This window comes from Peromyscus californicus, unplaced genomic scaffold (genome assembly GCF_007827085.1).
Source record: "Peromyscus californicus insignis strain IS unplaced genomic scaffold, ASM782708v3 Scaffold_10__1_contigs__length_136768540, whole genome shotgun sequence".
Lineage (NCBI taxonomy): Eukaryota > Metazoa > Chordata > Mammalia > Rodentia > Cricetidae > Peromyscus > Peromyscus californicus.
In genome coordinates, this window is record NW_026294391.1 from 16,614,346 (window position 1) to 16,633,670 (window position 19,325).

Below are 19,325 nucleotides of genomic sequence, written 5' to 3' on the forward strand. Positions count from 1 at the left end.
AAAAGGTTTTCCAAGCGGAAAGGATGGTGCCAAAACCTACCCATGGCGTCTTTTCCCATCCTTGGCATTTGGGAAGAACATGAAGAACTCCGGGGTTGCTAGAGTAGTGGAAGAAGAAGAGAGAGAAGTAATGGGCTGTGTGATGAGAATAGTATTGAGGGCTTGCCACACTAGCTCGTCTCACATGAGGCTCTGTAAGTGAGCCTTGGTGGTTTCCACCGTTTTCACAGAGAGAAGAAAGAATGTGGATTGGGTTTTAAAGGGACCTGGAAACATGCTGATGGAGGACAGAAGGAAGGATGATAACGTGGACGAGAACTAGTGTGCAAGCTGTTGCAGTGACTGAGATGGAGTCACAGGCTTCTGGGTTCACTGCTCTGGCACCTACTCTAGAGATCTTTCTTTAGCTGTAGAAAATTAACGTCTAATACATTTTTATTTTGGTTTGTGGATACAATTTCTCACTATGTAGCTCTGACTAGCTTGACACTCACTATGTAGACCAGACTGGTCTCTGAGTTGCAGCAATCCTCCTGCCCCAGCCTTGCCAGTGCTGGGATGACAGGTATGCACCATCATGCCCAGCTCCTAATTCATTTTAAAAAAAAAAAAAACATTTGTTTAAAAATTTTTCCATCCCTTTTCCTCCTACTGGGTTGCCTTGTCCAGCCTTAATATGAGGGGAGGTGCCTAGTCTTACTGCAACTTGATATGCCATGTTTGGTTGATATCCCTGGGAGGCCTGCTCTTTTCTGAACAGAAACAGAGGAGGAGTGGATGGGGTGGGGACAGAGGGGAGGGAGGAGGGACTGGGAGGAGAGAAGGGAGGGGAAACAGCGGTCAGGATATAAAAATAATAATTTAAAAAATCTTTTTCCATATAATATATTTTGATCACATTCTTTCCCTTCCCCAAGCTCCTCCCAGATCTTCCCCCACTCTGCTACCCACCCAACTTCATGTTCTCTCTCTCTCTCTCCCTCCCTCCCTCCCTCCCTCCCCCTCCTTTCCTCCCTCCCTCCCTCCCTCCCTCCCTTATAAAACCCAGGGGAAACAACAATTTTTTTAAAAACTAATTCTAAAAAAGGAAAAATCAATATGACAAATATACCAAAACAGAACCAAAAAACACACAAAATATTTCATTATTTTTCTTTGAGTCTGTAACTCGTTTCTCTAAATGTGTCTGCTGTGTTGATCTGTATCTTGGACATTTTTTCATATTTCCTGTTTGTTTTGTTGTTTCACCTTACATTCCAAGAGATTTCCTCTATGTTATTTTCCAATCTCTCTGCTGACCCTTTTATTTCCAGCAACTTCTTTTCCATTTCTGAGGTGTCTTTCTGTTCTCTGATTGTTCTTGTTTTGTAGCATCTAATTCTTGTTTCATGCATGTCATATTTGCTTGAGTGATTGACAAATATAATTTTTTCTCCTGAAGTTCTCTTTTGTTACTCAAATTCCCAACCTGCTCTGGGTTCATTTGTTCCATTTGTTTTGGCTTCTTGCTTTCATGGTACAGGCTTTCTTTGCCTGGGAACCCCTGGTTATCTGTCTGTCTTTAAGAGAGAGAGTGGGCACCTGATGGAGTTTTCTCTGTTGGTATATAAACAAAGCTTTTCTCAAGCTAGGACTGTCCCCTATGAGGAAATTCTTTTTTCCCTCTTCATTTTTAAAGACAAGGGCTCACATATTCTAGACTGTCCTTAAACTCCCTATGTGGCTGAGGATGACCTTGAACTTCTGTTCCTCCAGCCTCTACCTCCTGAGTGCTGAGATTACAGACAAGCTGCACCCCATCCCATTTACACAGTACTGAAGACTCCACCCAGCACTTCATGAGTGTCGGCAAGCCTTCTGACATCCCTAGTGTCCGCACCTCCCATGAGGAGACTGCAGTGGGAAGCTTTGAGTGGCCTTAGGGTAGGTGGCAACTAGTAAGATTCAGAACCCCCAAAGGCTAGAATGAGACTTTGTTGTGTAGTGCTTAATGATGTAGGGCCAATCCTTTGTCATCTTTGTGCCAATTTATCAAAAGTCCTCAGAGAGTTTTTCCCTTGTTGATAGATGCTGGAAGTCTTGTGAATGTAATCTGTGTTCGTATAAGTGCGATAAAGGTTCTGATCCATGCTAATGGCCCCTGTGCGGGTACATTCCTCAATCCATCTTCCACAGGACCTTCAGACACTGGGCTCAGAGCATCTCAACTGTTCATCTTTCTGCCCCTTTCATGTCTCCAGTGTGGCGGGGGCTCCCCATGCTCTTTTGTTGGTGTTTTCGAGGCAGGATCTCACTGTGTACTCCAACCTGGCATGGAACTCACCATGCAGCACAGGCTGGCATCAAATTCATAGTTCTTCTGCACCAGTCTCCCAGATGCTGGGATTATAAATGTGTAGTACTATGCCTGGCCGCCATACTTTGATTTTTGCCATACCTCATCCCAGTATGCATTTACTGAATACCTACCAGATGTCAAGCATTCCAAAAGTACAGGCTCAATGTTGATAACTAAATACTATTGTTATCCTCATTTCATAGATGAGGGAACTGAGGGGGCAGAGTGGTAAGTTTCCTCACTGAATATTATGCAGCCAGTGAGCAATGAACTGCAGTTCCAACCCAGATGTTCTCAGTCCTGAGCCTATACTTTAAATGACCGAATTATACTCTTTCTCATCTCTACTGCAGCCCATCTTAACCTCTGGGTATTCTTAAGACTAGAAATCTCATGTCTGTGGAATCTCTACACTGTTAGAGTCCCTCCTCCTGTGTCAAGACTAAAGTGAGCAACAGAAAAGACTGACGCTGGGGACTTGCCTCTCCAAGCCTCTTTAAAGGCTGCTACCTTTTTAAGATGATCAGTGCTCAGTGACCTTTCTCTGGCTCCAGTTATTGAGCTCCAGTGGATGTTTATAGGAAAGAAAAACCCCACCCTGAGCCAACATAGCAAACAGACAGACCCAGCACTCTGGTATGTTTAGTTTCCATTCATCTTACAGCTGGATGAAGGGGGAAAAGGAGGCACAGAACTGGCCCTTCTCCAGGCAAGATGCCAGCCTCAGCTCTTGGACAATCCTGGTTTGTGTAGGCCTCAATGCCACATTCAGAGACTTCCCCACCCTTCAGCATGGTCCCTCCCTCTCAAGAGAAGGGATACCTGGAAGTTTAAAAGAGAGAGGCCTTGGAGATCAGGGCCAGACATTGTGGATGAGAACAGCAGGCCCGGACCAGAAGTGGCACCATGTCTGAATGGGGGTGCCTCAGCTGTGTCACTGTTTTGCTGACCATCCTCCTAGACCTAACACACCAGGGACCCCATGGCTCTGCCTCGTCCAACAGCAAGGTCAGTTCTAGCATGAGAAGACAATGGGGCGGGAGGAACAGAGGTCTCTCGGTCTGCTTCTGCAGGGCTGAGAAGCTAGGGCCAGAGGAAAGAGTTGCTAAGTGCCAGTCAGGTGGTGTGCCAGTAGTCTTGGTTACGGTTTCAGTTAGTCCTCACAGCACCCCTGTAAGCCACACTCTCTTATTATTCCCATTAGAGGGGGGGGAACACAGGCTCAGACAGGAAGCAGCAGAGCCAGAGCTTGAACCTACACCCAACTGATTCCAGATTGCCTCTTTGTCCCACTTCCCCACACTAAGAACAGACGAGATGTACGTGATGTGTGGGTGGAGGGAGGGATCATAACTTCAGGGAAGACAGGGAAGAAGATAGTTATCTCACTACTGTGTGACCTCAGTGTCTGAGCCTCAGTTAACGTATCTGTAAGATGTGGGAAATACTAGAACTTAACTCCTCAGACGGTGAGGATTAAATAGGATCATGAGTGCTGAACACTTAGCATGATTGCAGTATTTTACTGTACTTACCAGGCTCAATCTTTATAGCTGCAATCATAAAAACCTAAATATTTATCCCACTGCCTTGTAATAATGTAGGACCCAGTGACTCCATCTATTCTGTTCCATTTGAAAGCTTTTGCTAGAATGTTATGTTCATTCTAAAGTGAAATCTGTGGATCACCAGCAGCAGTGGTGGCAGCTTCAGGGAATTTGGGGGCAAGGAAGACATCAATCACCCTCTCCCTGCCCCAGGGTTGCTGAATTAGAACCCATGTTTAGTGAGATCTGAGTTCAGTAAAATCAGAGAAGTGCTTGTCCAGAAGCACTTTGATTTGGAATCATCTGGGTACCTTTACTTTGAGATTTGCTTGCTGCACTCTCAGGCACATCCATGTATAACAGAGGTCACTTTCTCGAGGTGCCTCCGTTTCTCCTCCTCCAGTTCAGGAACCTTGAGCTCCCACATACCAGCCCATCTTGGCCAATAAAGGACCCTCTCTAAGTCACCTCTCTTGTATTCTCTTCCAGTTGTTGATGACGAGCTATTCCATACATTCCACTGTGGTGTCTCGTTATGCACACACTTTGGTCACCTCTATCCTCTGCAATTCCCATGATGAGGCCCATGAAGCCACCTTTGACCTGGATCTACCTCGAGTCGCCTTTATCTCCAATTTCACGATGTAAGTCTGCTTCCAAATTCATGGCTTCATTCATTTGTGCACACATTCATTCAGTCTGTTTGCTCATTCACAAGTGCAGAGCACTTAAGAGGACGGATTGGAAAATCAGACTCCTTGATTTTGAATCCTGCCTCTGCCAGCTGTGGGACTCAGGACATGCTACCTAACTTTTGAGTCTTATTTTACACACCTGTAAAATGTGGATAAAATTAGAAACCACTTGCAAGGATTAACATGTGGAAATCTATGCTAACATCAGTGTCTGGTATATGATAAATACTTGAAAAAGTTAGCTTTTTGGAAAAAATCCTTTTCCTGATACTAAAGGCATGACTTACATGGTTCTGGTTAGCTATGATGGAAAGAGGGACTGCACACAGTCCCTGCTCTCAGTCTACTGTCTAATGGGGAACACAAAAAAGGAATCAGGTGATTGAAATAAATACTGGAGGAGGAAAGAGAAATCTGAATGCAAAATGGTGGAAACCCCAAGACCCAGCAGGAGACAGTGATCAATTTTGAATTCCCGTCAGTGGAAGAAAGCTTTGGATAATGACACTTAGAGCAGACCTTAAATTATGAAATGCTCACTAGCCAAGCACTATGGAAGCAAGCCTGGAAACTCAAGGCCAAGGAATTAAGACACAAGTGTTCCCTCATGAGGAGAGAGTGCATGTACTTCTATGTCACTGAAGTGTGGACGATAGGCAGAGGGTAGAAAAGTGATCAGAAACGAGAATTGAGAGGTAGGAAAAGACTAGGCTCTTAGAGGCTTCCAGTGTGAAAGCAAGTTCATGGAGCACACACATATTAAATATACTAAAGGACAAATATGCATTATGAGGAGTATACATATAAGCCATCAAAGAATAATGGGAATCTCTATAAATAGAGCACTAATCATCTTCCATTCCCTTTTCTTTGTCCCCAGCATCCCCAGGGACCTGTCCACCCCATTGTAGAGATAGCAGGGCCCCTTAGTGAAGAGACATGGCAATGTGGTAAGCGAGCAGTGACAATAGTGAGGCAGGGCTAAGCTGGGAGAGCCAGCCAAGAAGCTGGGAGGCTGAGAAGTGCCCTGTGCTAGAGCATGGATGGAGAACATGACGGTGGAATTTGAGAGACCATTGGAGGGAGAAAGAACCTGCTTGTGGGGGGAATATGAATGGTGATTGCCCCTTTTCTGTTTTGTTTGTTAGATGGTAGACCATGGATGAGATGAAGAATGAGGGAAGTTGATGAAAGAAAAGCTTAGTGGGGTTGCATTAGCCCACATATATCAGAGTGGGGTTGCATTAGCCCACATATATCAGAGTGAGAGTTATGAAAAGGCTTCTGGAGTTGGGGATGTAGCTAGGTCAGATGTTTTCCTAGTATGCCCAAAACCTTGGATCCAGTTCCCATCACCAGATAAAACTGCCATGATGGCACACGCCTGTCATACAAGCACTGGGGAGGTGGAAGCAGGAAGATCAGAAGTTCAAGATGATCATCCTCAGCTACATGAGATCTTGCTTCAAAAGGACAAAAGGAAAGGGGACTTCTGTCTTGGAGTGGAGACATTCTCTGAGTTAGTAGATTAGGGAGTCCTAGCCAAACAGACTTTCTGTCCTTGCTTGGTCACTCCCACCCCATGACTGCAGAGAAGGCTCTTAAACAAGGCTGCTATAAACAATCTTACAGTCCTAAGCCCATGTTCTGCCATCAAGAACCTTGAAGCTGTACGTCGGAGAGTAGCTAGCTTGGAAGAGGTGATTGGTGCGAAGTCTGTATAGGGAAGAAGAACTGAGATAATGAGAGGGAACTTCCCTGGAACAGGATTTCTAAGTGGGTAAGACTTGAAGCAACCAAGATCATTGCAAGTAGAGGAGCAAATGAACCGAATATGAGAATAAAAGCAGTCCCCCAGACAGACCAACCAACCCCAGGCATGATATGAAGTGTGGGGCCAACCTGAGAGGTTGGCAGTCAACTGATGTAAAGACCAAGCAATAGGCAGAATGGGGGTTCATTTCAATAGGGGGAAAAGAAACACCGAAAGGATTTTTTTTAAATTTTAGCAAAGCAGGCTGGAGAAATGTTCCTGGGCAGACTCTGTGGAAAGTATGCTGGCTGGAGGCAGCACACACACACAGAGGCCCCAGTGTGCTACTGCCAGAGTCGCCCCACCCTACCACCCCAGCCCCCAGGAGACCTTGAGGCCCAGCCAGCTCTGTCCACCCCCACACTAGGCCAGCCTCAGCAATACTGTTTCAGCTGCCTTGAAACACTCCTTGTCTAAGTAGTCTCTTCTGCCAGCTGCATATCTTCCCTTAGCATTCCTGGAAGCTGCTGCTATCTGTGCCCTAGTTACTCCATTTGTGAAATGGAGACAGCTGCTCTTACCTCCCACGGAGGTATATTAATGTTCTCTAGGACACCAAATTCGCACAGCTCAAAGGTAGCTCTGACCCCATCCATTTCTTCCCAGTTTGAGATTTATCCAACACTTCACATTCCTTGCTGCAACATGAGCTCATGGAGTCTTGAGTTCAAAGTCCTGGATTCTCTAGCCTTCTTTCTATAGCTGCCTTCTCTTTGATCCACCATTCCATGAAATGCACACTGCCTTTTCTTACTGTCATCCTGGGACACTCATGAGATGATGGAGTGAGTACTGCATGCCAGGCATTAGCAGCAAACCCGGCAGACATGCCTTTGCCCTCAAGGAGCTCATAGTCTCCTAGAGAAGATATGACATGGAAAACTTAAACTAATATGCATCCATTTGTCTATGAGAAAGACTACAAAAAAAGAGAGTAGCAAATAGAGCAAAGGAGACAGAGCCTGGGTAGAGGTACCAGCCTAGAGTGATCAAAGACCAAGTGACATGAAGCAGAGACCCGAAGAGAGTGGTGTGAAGACTTACAAGAATCTGGAAGAGGAACGGTCTAGGAAAACGGAAGAATAACTACAAAGCACTCTGGGACAGGAGTGCTGGATAAGTTCAGAAAAAAAAAAAAAGGTCAAGGAACACTATATACAACAGCTAAAAATACAGGCAACCCAAGGGTCTAATTGATTAATGGATACCTAAATGCACCATAATAAAAAAGGAATGAAGTCCTGTTACTTGGTTTTTTATTTTGTTTTGTTTTTGGTTGTTGTTGTTGTTGTTGTTGTTTTGTTTTGTTTTGTTTTGTTTTGTTTTGTTTTTCCAGACAGGGTTTCTCTGTGTAGTTTTGGTGCCTGTCCTGGATCTCGCTCTGTCGCCCAGGCTGGCCTTAAACTCACAGAGATCCTCCTGGCTCTGCTTCCCGAGTGCTGGAATTAAAGGCGTGAGCCACCACCACCCGGCAAAGTCCTGTTACTTGTGATAACATAAATGGGCTAGACATGGTCGTCCATGCCTCTAATCCCCAGCATAGAAAAGGTTGTGGCAAGAATATTGGGAGCTCAAAGCAGCTTAGACCACATACCAAAACCCTGTTTCCAAACAGTTGTTTTTTGGTTTGGTTTGGTTTGGGTTGGGTTTGTCTTTTGTTTGTTTGTTTGTTTTTAATCTGGTTTTGAGCTGGGTGTAGTTGCTCATGCCTATAATACCAGCATTTGGGATACTGAGGCAGAAGGATTGGGAGTTCAAGACCAGGCTAAGGCAGAACAAAACTCTATCTCAAAGACAACAAGCAAAACACCACCCCCCCTCAAATTTTGGTTAAAAAGATGACTTGGCACCTAAGACCGCTGTCTGCACTTCCAGAAGTCCTGGGTCCAATTGCCAGCACCCACATGACAGATCACAACAACCTGTAACTCTAGTTCCAGGGGATTCAGCATCCTCCCTTGTCTCTGCAGTACCAATCATGTACATAGTGTACGGTCATATATGTAGGCAAAAAAACCATGCACATAAAATAAAATGACATTTAATTTTTTTCAAATGCTCAAACCCTGCCAAGTGCATGGAATGGTCATTATGCTAAGTGAAGGATGTCAGGCATGGAAAGGCAAGTCACCCATGATATCCTCACATGTGGAATCTAGATGGTTAAGTTCATAGAATTTGAGGGTGCAATGATGAGTTCTCAAGGCTGGTAGGAGGAAGGGGTCAGGAGAGGTGGGGAAATCTGGTCACAATGAGATAGGGACAACAAGCTCTAAGGCACAGGTGACAATTGTGCACTGTACTTCAAAGGTTAAAAGAAGGATTTGGAAAGTTTTACCACAGGTCATAAATGTTTGAGGATATACGTGGTTATTCTGATTTAAACATTACACAAGGCACACATGTATCATATGAGTACCAAACATTAAATACTCATTAGTACATACAACTTTTATGAGGGTTTTTAATATGTATGTATATGTGTATATATGCAATTTGCATATATTATGGAGTCCAGAGGTTAATTTCAGGTGTCTCTCAGCCACCATCTACCTGTTTTGTGAGATAAGCTCTCTCACTGGCTTGGAACCCGCCAGTAAGCTGAGCTGGCTGGCCAGTGAACCCCAAGAATCCACTTCTATCTCCCCAATGCTGGTAGTCCAAAATGCCCCCACTATACCTGCCCTGTCTTTTTTAGCATCAGTTTTAGGGATTAAACTCGGGTCTTTGTACTTACAAGGTAAGCATGTTATTGGCTAAGCTATCTCCCAGCTACCACCTTATATACTTTTAAGTTAAAAATAATTTTAATTTTTAAAATTATTGAGAGACAGAGGCAAGAATATCAAGTTCAAGGCTTTTGAGTTGCAGAGTAAGCCCTGTTCAAGCAAAACAAAAACCAAGAAAAGTGAAGGAGAAAAAAGGCTACATGGTGAGTTCAAGGCTAGCCTAAGTTACAGAGTGAAACACTGTCTCAAAAAGCTAATGATATAGTTTAGTCACATAGAACTTACCTGGCATGTGCAAGAACCTAAGTTCCACCCCCAGCTTTGCCAAAACAGAGAGGGGAGGGGGAGGAGAAGAGGAAAGATGGAGAGAGGAAGAGAAGGAGAAGGAAGGAGAGGAAAGAAAGAAAGAAAGAAAGAAAGAAAGAAAGAAAGAAAGAAAGAAAGAAAGAAAGAAAGAAAGAAAGAAAGAAAGAAAGAAAGAGAAGGGAGGGAGGGAGGGAGGGAGGGAGGGAGGGAGGGAGGGAGGGAGGAAGGAAGGAAGGAAGGAAGGAAGGAAGGAAGGAAGGAAGGAAGGAAGGAAGGAAGGAAGGGGAAAAACAGTAGCAGCATGACCAGAGCAGGGTGAGTGGCAGAAATAGTCATGGGATTGAAGAGGTAATAGCCATAATGTGTAGACTACATAGTGCCTAGTGAAGAGTTTCAGTTTTATTCTCAGTTGAGATAGAAGCTACAGAGAATTTAAGCAGTAGAAATAATGTGGCTTGATTTAAGATTAACAATATATGCCAGGCATCATGGCGAATGCCTTTAATCTCAGCTCTCTGGATGCAGATGCAGGTGGATTTCTGTTGCTCTAGGCCAGCCTGGTCTACACAGTGAGTTCAGGCCAGCCTGTAGTATGTAGTAAGACCCTATCTCAAATAAACCAATGATCAATAGATGTTTCTACTGCTATGAGATCAATCTATAAAGAGCAAGGGTTTAAAAGGGAGACCAGTTAGTAAGTGTCATTAGTAGTTTTTTGTCAACTTGACATAAGCTAGACTCATCTGGGAAGATGGAACCTCAACTGAGAAAATGCCTCCATCAGATTGGCCTATAAGGAAGTATTTTCTTGATTCGTGATTGATATGGAAGGACCCAGCCCTCTGTGGATGGTCCCACACCTGAGCTGGTGGTCCTGGGTTGTATAAGGAAGTAGGCTGAGCAAACCTTGGGGAACAAGACAGTAAGGAGCACTCCTTTATTTTTCTGCATCAGTTCCTGCCTCTAGGATCCTGCCCTGTTTAAGTTCCTGTCCTGACTTCCCTTCATGATGATGATAAGACATAAGCTGAAATAAACCCTTTCCTCCACAAACTGCATTTGGTCATAGTGTTTATCACACAATCAAAAGGCAATCTAGGACAGAAATTGGTACTGGGTTCATGGGGTATTGCTGTGACAGACCTGGCCTTGTTGTTTTGGGGAGGACTGTGGAAGATTTTGAAACTCTGCACTAGAAAAGCTGTTGAGTGATTAGATGAGCTGTTCTGTGGAAGCGTGAAAGATAAGAATACTGAGAGCAATGTAGATGATGGAGACCTGGACTGTCAAGTTTCCTAGGGAAGCAAAGACTTTATCAGACTGTTCTTATGATATTTTGAATTGAGAATCCTTGGTTTCTGGTCAGCTGGGGCTGAAAAATCAGCTGTGATTAACAAGAGACCAGTATCACTAAAGTGAAATTTTTGCTTTTCTGGAACAATCGATGCTGATTAGCTGGGGCTGAAGAATCAGCTGCGATTAATAAGAGACCAGCATCATTGATGTGAAATCTTGTGCGAAGTGATTCCTGGAGGTTAGCATACAGAAGCTGTGGTCCAGGAACACCAAGGCTGCATCTCAAGCTGGTAGCTGAACTTGGAAATGTACAAGAGTCTCCTATATAGTGTTGTTTTTGAACTTACAAAAGGGTCATGGAGAGCAGCTGAGGCTTGGCACTGTGAGAGGCCAGGAGAGGCCACTGGTGAAGGTGCAGCCTCAGTGGCAGTGCAGACCCAGCATGCAGGTGCCAGGACTATGGGATGACAACCAAAGACAGTGGCAAGTGTGGTGTGGAGCTGGCCTGAGCCTAGGAGACCAGCTGTGTGTGCTGTAGATGGCAGAGCTGGAGAAGTGGAGCTGCCCAAGCACTCTGAAGCCCAGGAGATTGTTAGTAAATTCCCAACACTGGACTTTTTACACTGTTGGAGTTTGGTTTTGCTTTGATTGTAGCTGTGCCCTGGTTCTTTCCTCTTGGGATAAGAAGTATGTAACTTTTTTTCCCCTATTTTACAAGAGCTCATAGTTAGGGACTTTGAATTTGTATAGAGACTTTGGCTATCTTAAAGAGGCTGAACTTTTTTAAAGTGTTTGGATTTTTTAAAGAGTGTGAGACTTTTAAAGTTGTTCTGTTTTACATTGTTATATTAACATGAGATCTTGGGGATAAACAAGATAGAAAAGTTACAGTTTAATAGGGATGTCTTTGTGTGTCAAGTTGACAAGGGATCATTTGTGCTGATTAGTTTTTTGTCAACCTGATACAAGCTACAGTCATCTGGGAAGAGGTAGTTGAACTGAGAAAATACCCGCATCAGATTGGCCTATAGGCAAGCCTGTAAGAGCATTTTAATTAGTGATTGATGGTGGGGGGGTGGCTCAGGGAATTGTAGGTGGTAACATCTCTGGGCTGGTGGTCCTGGGTTCTATAAGAAAACAGGCTGAGCAAGCCTTGAGGACCAAACCAATAAGCAACACCCCTCCATGGCTTCTGCATCAGCTATTACCTCCAGGTTTCTGCCCTTCCTGAATTCCTGCCCTGACCACTTATTGATGGAGGGTGACCTAAGAGTTGCAAGCTGAAATAAACCCTTTCTGTTTCTTCCACTTTCAGCACTCCTTAGTTTCCTGTAGTAGGGTTGAGGCCTCATGACCTTTCCTCCCATGTTAAAGTACCTATTGGTGTCTTCTTTGTTCAGGTCATGTTAAGGCAGCCGTATTGTTGAGACTTCAGGAGTGTAGTTTCTCTGACTTTCTAGGAGACACAATCTCACAGCAAACTTCCTGGTCCTCTGTCTCTTACAATCTTTCCATCTCCTCTTCTGCAATGATCCCTGAACTTTAGGTGCAGGCATTGTGTTGTAGATGGACCAGCTGGGAATGGGCTGCACAACTCTGCATTTTGATTGGTTGTGGTTTTCTGTAATAACCTCTGTTTGTTACAAAGAGAAGTTTCCTTGATTAGGGGTTAGAACTACACTTATATGTGAGTATAAGAATAAATATTTAGACTGTACTTAGGGATTATGCTGGTTTAGTAAAGTGGCCGTTGTAGGTTCTCCTCCAAGATCCATGGCTTCATTAGCCTGGATAGCTGGCTAAGTTTCCAGTACCTGGCATTTCTCTCTGGTTGAGAAGATCTTAACTCCAATTAGAGAGCTATTGGTTACCACCAAGGTATGTCTGCCACTACTGTACCCTTAGGGTTATTGTGCCATGCTGGTTGTTGCTATGGCTCACAGGCATCATAGCTGGGTCGGACTGTTGGTTGCTTCCCTACTTTGGAAGTTTGTAGGGTGCATTATGGGATACTATGAACACCAGTTGTCAGGGAGGGACCATTCAGGTCAGATCCAGCTCAGGTACTTTAGGGCCTGCGTCACTGACAATTTTTACCACTTACACCATTCACAATATTATTTGCCTAATGTGTTTTCTTTAAAAAGACACACTTTTTAGGTTGTTATTCATATCCCAAGCAACAGTGCCTGTGAGTTATTGAAGTAAATAGTGTGTGTGTGTGTGTGTGTGTGTGTGTGTGTGTGTGTGTGTGTGTGTATGAAACTTGAGATGATATCTCATTAAATTGCCTAGCTTGTCCTAGAACTCACTATACAGCCCAGAATGGCCTTGAATTTGTGATTCTCCTGCCTCAGATTCCTGAGTACTGGGATTATAGGACTGCACCACCATGCTTAGCTTGGTGTGTTTATTTAAAAATAAATGTTATAGCAAATATACAGCAATTAAAATAAAAATGTTACAACTAAAAATATTATTGTGTCTTAAAAGGCAAGCATTCAACACTTTGAGAAACACAAAACTCCAACAGGTCTACCATATGTTATGTGGTCTCTCTTTCCCCAGTTGACAAATAGATTTCAAGAGAATATTTTCCTCTCCCTCTCTTGCTGTCATTAATTCTTCCCACTCAATCTTAATGACAGTTTTTTTTCTTTCTTTTTCCTATCCCCCTTCTTCTCCCTTTTATTTGTATCTATGTTTTGGACCATCTTTTTTCTTTCTCTGTCTCTGCTACCCCTTCTTGTTTTCTGCCCCATCAGGACAATCGACAATAAAGTCTATGTTGCAGAAATCAAGGAAAAACACCAGGCAAAGAAAATCTATGACAAAGCCTATCAGCAAGGAAAGACAGCTGCTCATGTAGGCATCAGGTAAGGCTCCATCTGGTCTGAAATGTGATTAACTATCTCAGTTGTGTGACCAGGAAAGATATTCCTTCTCTCTGGATCTCATCCTCTACTTCAGTAAAATGAAGACAATAATTTCTTCTTCACAGGATTACATTAAGATTATGTGAGTCAGTAAATATCAATGCCTATAACAGTAGATGTTTAGTAAGTGTGAGTTTACTTCTTCCCTAATTCCAGCTTTCTTCTGCTAGTAAAATGTAGCTTGTTTAATAACTGGTACTTTGGGGGAAGATTATGTGCAAGTGAGTTTTTCTCTTCTTGTTTTCATTTTTAATGTGATATTTTATTTATTTATTCTTTGAAAATTTCATACATTTATACAATGTATTTTGATCATATCCAACTCTCATCCTTCATCCAAGTCTTCATATACCCCATAGTAAATTTCTAAACGGTCTTATAAATAAAAAAAAACACAGAGCCAGAAATTGGGATTAAAGCCTGAGAGAGATCAAAGGAATAGGACAAGCCACCAGCCAACCTCACCTCACCAACTCTGCAGCTTCCAAAAGTGCGAGATACTTCCTGTCTACCCACGTCTATATGCCTTGCTGTTCTGCCATCTGATTTGCTCTCTCTGTTCAGCTACATCACTTCCTCTTCCTGCCCAGCTCTGTCACTTCCTGTCTGTTTGTACAGACCTCCAGACCTCCATGGCTAACTAGTGTTAGAATTTAAGGTGTGTGCCACTACACCTGGCTCTGTTCCCAGTGTGGCCTTGAACTCACATAGATCCAGACAGATCCCTGCCTTCCAAGTGATAGGATTAAAGGCATGTGCTAACATTGCATGACTTTTGTGTTTACTTATAATGGCTAGAGTTTTCCTCTGGTCTTCAGCAAGCTTTATTTATTAGAGCACAAATAAAATATCACCACATACCCCCTCAATGCATCCCTCTTCCAACTTCATATCCTCTTCTTTTGTTCTTTATAATGCTCTGAGTCCAATTAGTGCTGCACATTTGCAAATGGGTATGGGCCATTCACTGGAGCATGGGCAACCTACCAGTGACTACATCTTCCGAATAAAGATGACTTTCCCTCCCCCACAGAAGCCACCAACTAACTCTTTAGTAAAGAGCAGGATTTCATGGGCTCTTCTCCCATTCATGCTGGAATTTTGATTGGCTTGATCTTGTGCAGGTCTTATGCAGGTAATTACAGCTGCTGTGAGTCCATGAATACAAAATCCATGTCATATACAGAAGAGATTGTTTCATAGTATTTCTTCAAATTCTTCAACTTTTGCATTCTTTCTGCTCCCTATTCCATGATGTTACCTGGACATCAGGGGGGATCATAGGGACATCTTATTTAGGACTGGGTCACTTATTCTCAGCATTTTGACCAGTTATGAGTCCCTTAACTAATCACTGTTGAGTGTAAAAAGAAGCTTTTCTGATCAAGCTGGAGAGCATTTTAACAATATGACCATTTAGTAAAACAACAATAGTAGGTTCTTTCTTTGGGCCTGTGACTTCCTTAGCCATAGACTTTTGACTAGGTTTTCAGTACCAGGCATGAAATTCTTCTTGTGAAGCATGCCTCAAATCCAATCAAATCCAAACCAGAGAGTAGCTGGTTACCCCCCGTAACAGTCATACTGCTATTACATATCTTGCCTGGTAATCTGATACTGTAGTATGGTAGATACAGCTCTGGAAAAGACCACTGATAAATCTTCTCCCCAAGCAGCCTACATAAATCCTTCCAGCACTAGGGAAGCTAGCTAGCAGGAAAGAAGTTTCCTGGTCAGTTCAAGACTGGTTTATCTATTCCCTGCAACTGAAGTGTGTGGTGTCTTCAGCAATAAGGTTTAACCATCTTTCTATAGTGGAAACCTAGAAAAATGGTAATGGCCTATATTATTTGGGGGCTTCTGGGGCCTCTTTGAACAATAATTCATAAGGAGGTATCCCACACCTCACATTAGGATTTTAGTTTAATAACCCGTGGCTTCTGGGAGTAGCATTTCCACCTATGTAGGGTACCTCCATTAAAACTACTTTTTGAAATGTTATTTTAAATTATCTGACAAAGTAGTAGGTTTGAATACACAGGCTTTTTCATACATTCTTAATTTTGGTTAACCCATATCTCATATCCTCATCTCCCCATACACAACTCTCATCAGTATTTAAAACTTCAGACTCCCAGCACATATACTCCGATTCCTGTCCATCTCTGCTTCCCTGTATGGGTCCTGGCCATGGACAAACCTTACTTCAGCAGTTCTCTTAATCGGGCCCCATCCCCTTTGTCCCCCACCTCCCAAATGTTCTTCCCTCAGATGTGAACACAGCTGTCATTGCGTCACCCAGGCAGCTCAAAAGCAGCACAGTCACGAGAATAGCAGGTTCTTCACCTTTTCCTGTACCTAAGGCTCTCGGGTTCCATTTCCCCATTAGCTTTGCTTCCTTCCAACGTCATCATACTGACTGTGGTTAAATGGAACCCAGGGGTCCTCAGCTCCCCCTGGAGCTTTGCCACCATAAAGCCCTGTTCTGAGGGTCACCTTAGCATCTTCCCATAATCATTCAAATGATGTCCTTTCTTCAGAAACAAGACCAACAATCATCCCTCCTGTGGAACCTAATTCTATCCCATCTACAAAAAAAAAAAAGAAAAAAAAAACCCTTTAGACTCAAATATACCTCCTTCCTTTAAACGACATATGCCCTACTCATCCCGTTAAGGCCTTTACCCTCTCCTACATTCATGGGCCCTTTCTGGCTTCCTGACTTGGACAGACACTTCAAGTTAAACATAGATATCTAAAAGTTTGAGGTTAGGATCCACATGTGGCCTAGGTTAACAAGTGAGGCTTGCCTAGATTGACTGACTTCTTAAATGAGTCCCATTCGGCTGCTGTAAATATTGTATTTCTTTATGGATTCCTCTCTACTTCTAAGAGAGTTTCATCTTACAGGAATGCTTTAGATTTTACTACTAAAAACTGAGTTGTTGCCATATAAAGAAGCTCTGTATAACACAAGGATCGGGCAGGTTTGGGAGACTATTAAAGGGAGAGAAGCATTGTTTGTGTACATTGAAACCTTTTTTTTTGTTAAACAAAGCATTAGCCCCTAATTGTTCTGTTCCTGATTCAGATTTTTATCAACCACGTTTCTGTAAGGGAGAGAGCTACCTTTGAGATCCCTTTCCAGGTAGAATGTTCAGGAGGAGGAGGAAGGAAAGGAGGTTGGTGAGTAGATGCCTGGATGATTGACTGCGGCCCAGGGACTTGATTGAGACAGAAGCCTGATCAGGTCCAGTTGGTTAAGGATGAGGCTTAGCAGAAGCATGCCATCTAATGATTCCCCTATGCCACAGGAAATCCAACACCCTTTCCATCCATTTCTACTTCTTGCCCAGGGACCGGGAATCAGAAAAATTTCGAATCTCCACTAGGCTGGCAGCAGGCACAGAGGTAACTTTTGCCCTCGCGTATGAAGAACTTCTACAACGACATCAGGGCCGGTACCAGTTGGTGGTAAGCCTGAGGCCTGGACAGTTGGTGAGGAAGCTGAATGTAGAAATCACGGTGTCTGAAAGGACAGGCATTGCCTATGTGCACATACCTCCACTGAGGACCAGCCGAGTGTGCACCAACAACCAAACAAGTATGTGGGCAGTGCTATGAGATACTAAAGACAATGCCATTCTTTGAATGGAAACCTTGGGCGTTCTATGGAACGATCCTTCAGTTATGTACCTATACCAATTTCCTTCCCAAATCAGAGAGAGGGGGACTTGCTTAGAGTTCAAGTTATTTGCACTCCACTACCTGACCAATTCTTGAAATCAATTGAACTTGACATGAAATAGAAGCTTCTGAAAGTATAGATTTAATTACTAAAAATAGTTAATGAACCATGCTTGGTGGCACATGTCTATAACCCAGCTACAAGAAGGCAAAATCAGGTACCTCTGTGAGTTCAAGGCTAGCTTAGACTACATAGTGACTTACAGGTCTAAACAGTGAGACCCTATCTCAAAAAAAAAAAAAAAAAGAAATAACGTTTGACAGGCAAAAGTATAGTGGATGATGAAGGGCTGTATTAACAGTGTGGAAGGCTGTGGGAATCATGGGGGATGAGTCCTGCTTTTCCCTAAATGACCACAAAGAGAAGAAGGAAAGCAGAAAGGTAGGACAGGTGATGCCAGATGCAGGGCAAAACTGATCTTGACTAATAGGCTTGCACCCAAGCCCGTCCGGAGGAGGATGATAGGAGAACCGGCTGCAGTGCGATCACGATATAATCTGAAGGAAACAGAGAATCCAGGACCTTGCCATACTGGAGCCTGGGACCGTAGGATTGAGTTAGGACCACAAAATTCCATGTTTCACGAGTCTCAAGTGAACTGGATATCTAGCCAAGCTGGGAGATCACTACACCAATTTAAACACTTCCCTGAGAGTTGAGTAGACAGAAACAGGGAAATTACATAGTGGCTGCCCTTGCAGAGATTGTCCGCACTAGAGACTACGGCTGATGGGAACCTGCCCAGTCACAAAGACAACATGATGCATGTGGTGCAAGCTGAGTTTCAGCCAGGATTGACTTTACCATAACATGGGGCCAAATGAGCAAGGCTTCCCTTTGTTGATCTGTCAGATGAAAGAGAGAAAACTACGACCCAAGACCACAAGGAGAGGTTTTATTTCCCAGAGCTGAGAATGGATCCTAGGGCTTGGTTCATGCCAGTGGTCATTCTCTCACAGAGCTACACCCTAAGATGCATGCGAAAAATGGGACCATTCTCCCTCCACGGGACATAGAGCATCATAATGAATACTGATGGTGATGCAATCATTTCCCTTCACGTGACACTCATGGAGGTCCAGGTGTGCTCCCAAATGCCTTTTCCCATAAGCTCACAGTTGACCCCTAAAACAACCTCCTACGACCTAGAAGCTACTGCTGTTTCTATGGAGACTGGAGCTCACAGAAAGGGAACAAGGGGCCCAGGCACATGGGCACTATCAGGGACCTGAGCCCACAGGGCAGCTGAATCTAGCAGTCTGCATGCTTAAGCCCCAAGCTAAAAATGGCAGCTCCCGCCCCCTTCTCCTTAAAGGTTAAAACAGAGGATAGAAGTAGTCCTGTGGGGATAAAACAAAACAAAGAGCCCTGGAAGGAAGGAAGCCCAGGGAATGTATGTGAGCAGGCGCCTCAGAGCATGGGGGCTCGGTTTGCCCCTAAGCTTCCTGACAGCTGTAGCAGGAAGGAGGGGGGAGCAGAATTCCCAAGTCTCCATTTTCTGGAGAAAAGGAGGCCCTGAAACATTTCTAAATGGACACTTGTCTTGGACTAAAGTTCCAGAGGAGTTGATCTTGCAGCCGGTTCAGCAAATGTCCAGAAGCAAAAGTCATGAGTGATTTCACGAGACTCTGAAGGGCTTATTGACAGGCATGATTCTGGGTGACAGGAGGAAGAGGGAGAAAAGAGCCACACAGTTGTGTCCCAGAGGAGATCCCTGCTAGCCTGGCCTGTCCCACAGCAGGAAGGACAGGAGAGGAGCCCAGCCCTGCCTCTGTGTCTGTCTCTGTCCTCACCACCCACTACACTGCCCCTCTGGAGGAGGACACTGAGGCTCCTGGTGGAGCTGGGGACATGAGAGTCCTCCAGAGACAGGCCATGGGTTGGGTGGGAAGTGAGGCAGGGTGAGGTCATGACTGA

At 44.0% G+C, this 19,325-nt stretch overlaps 1 protein-coding gene across 1 annotated transcript in view; it reads left to right on the forward strand.

Annotated features, from left to right (window-relative positions):
* The first annotated feature begins 3,244 nt into the window (after positions 1–3,244).
* Positions 3,245–19,325, forward strand: part of Itih6 (inter-alpha-trypsin inhibitor heavy chain family member 6) — a 32,366-nt gene continuing 16,285 nt past the window's right edge. The window contains 4 exon segments of the mRNA XM_052743624.1: positions 3,245–3,346; positions 4,375–4,529; positions 13,490–13,600; positions 17,017–17,264. Of these exon segments, the coding sequence (XP_052599584.1) occupies positions 3,245–3,346; positions 4,375–4,529; positions 13,490–13,600; positions 17,017–17,264 (616 nt within the window).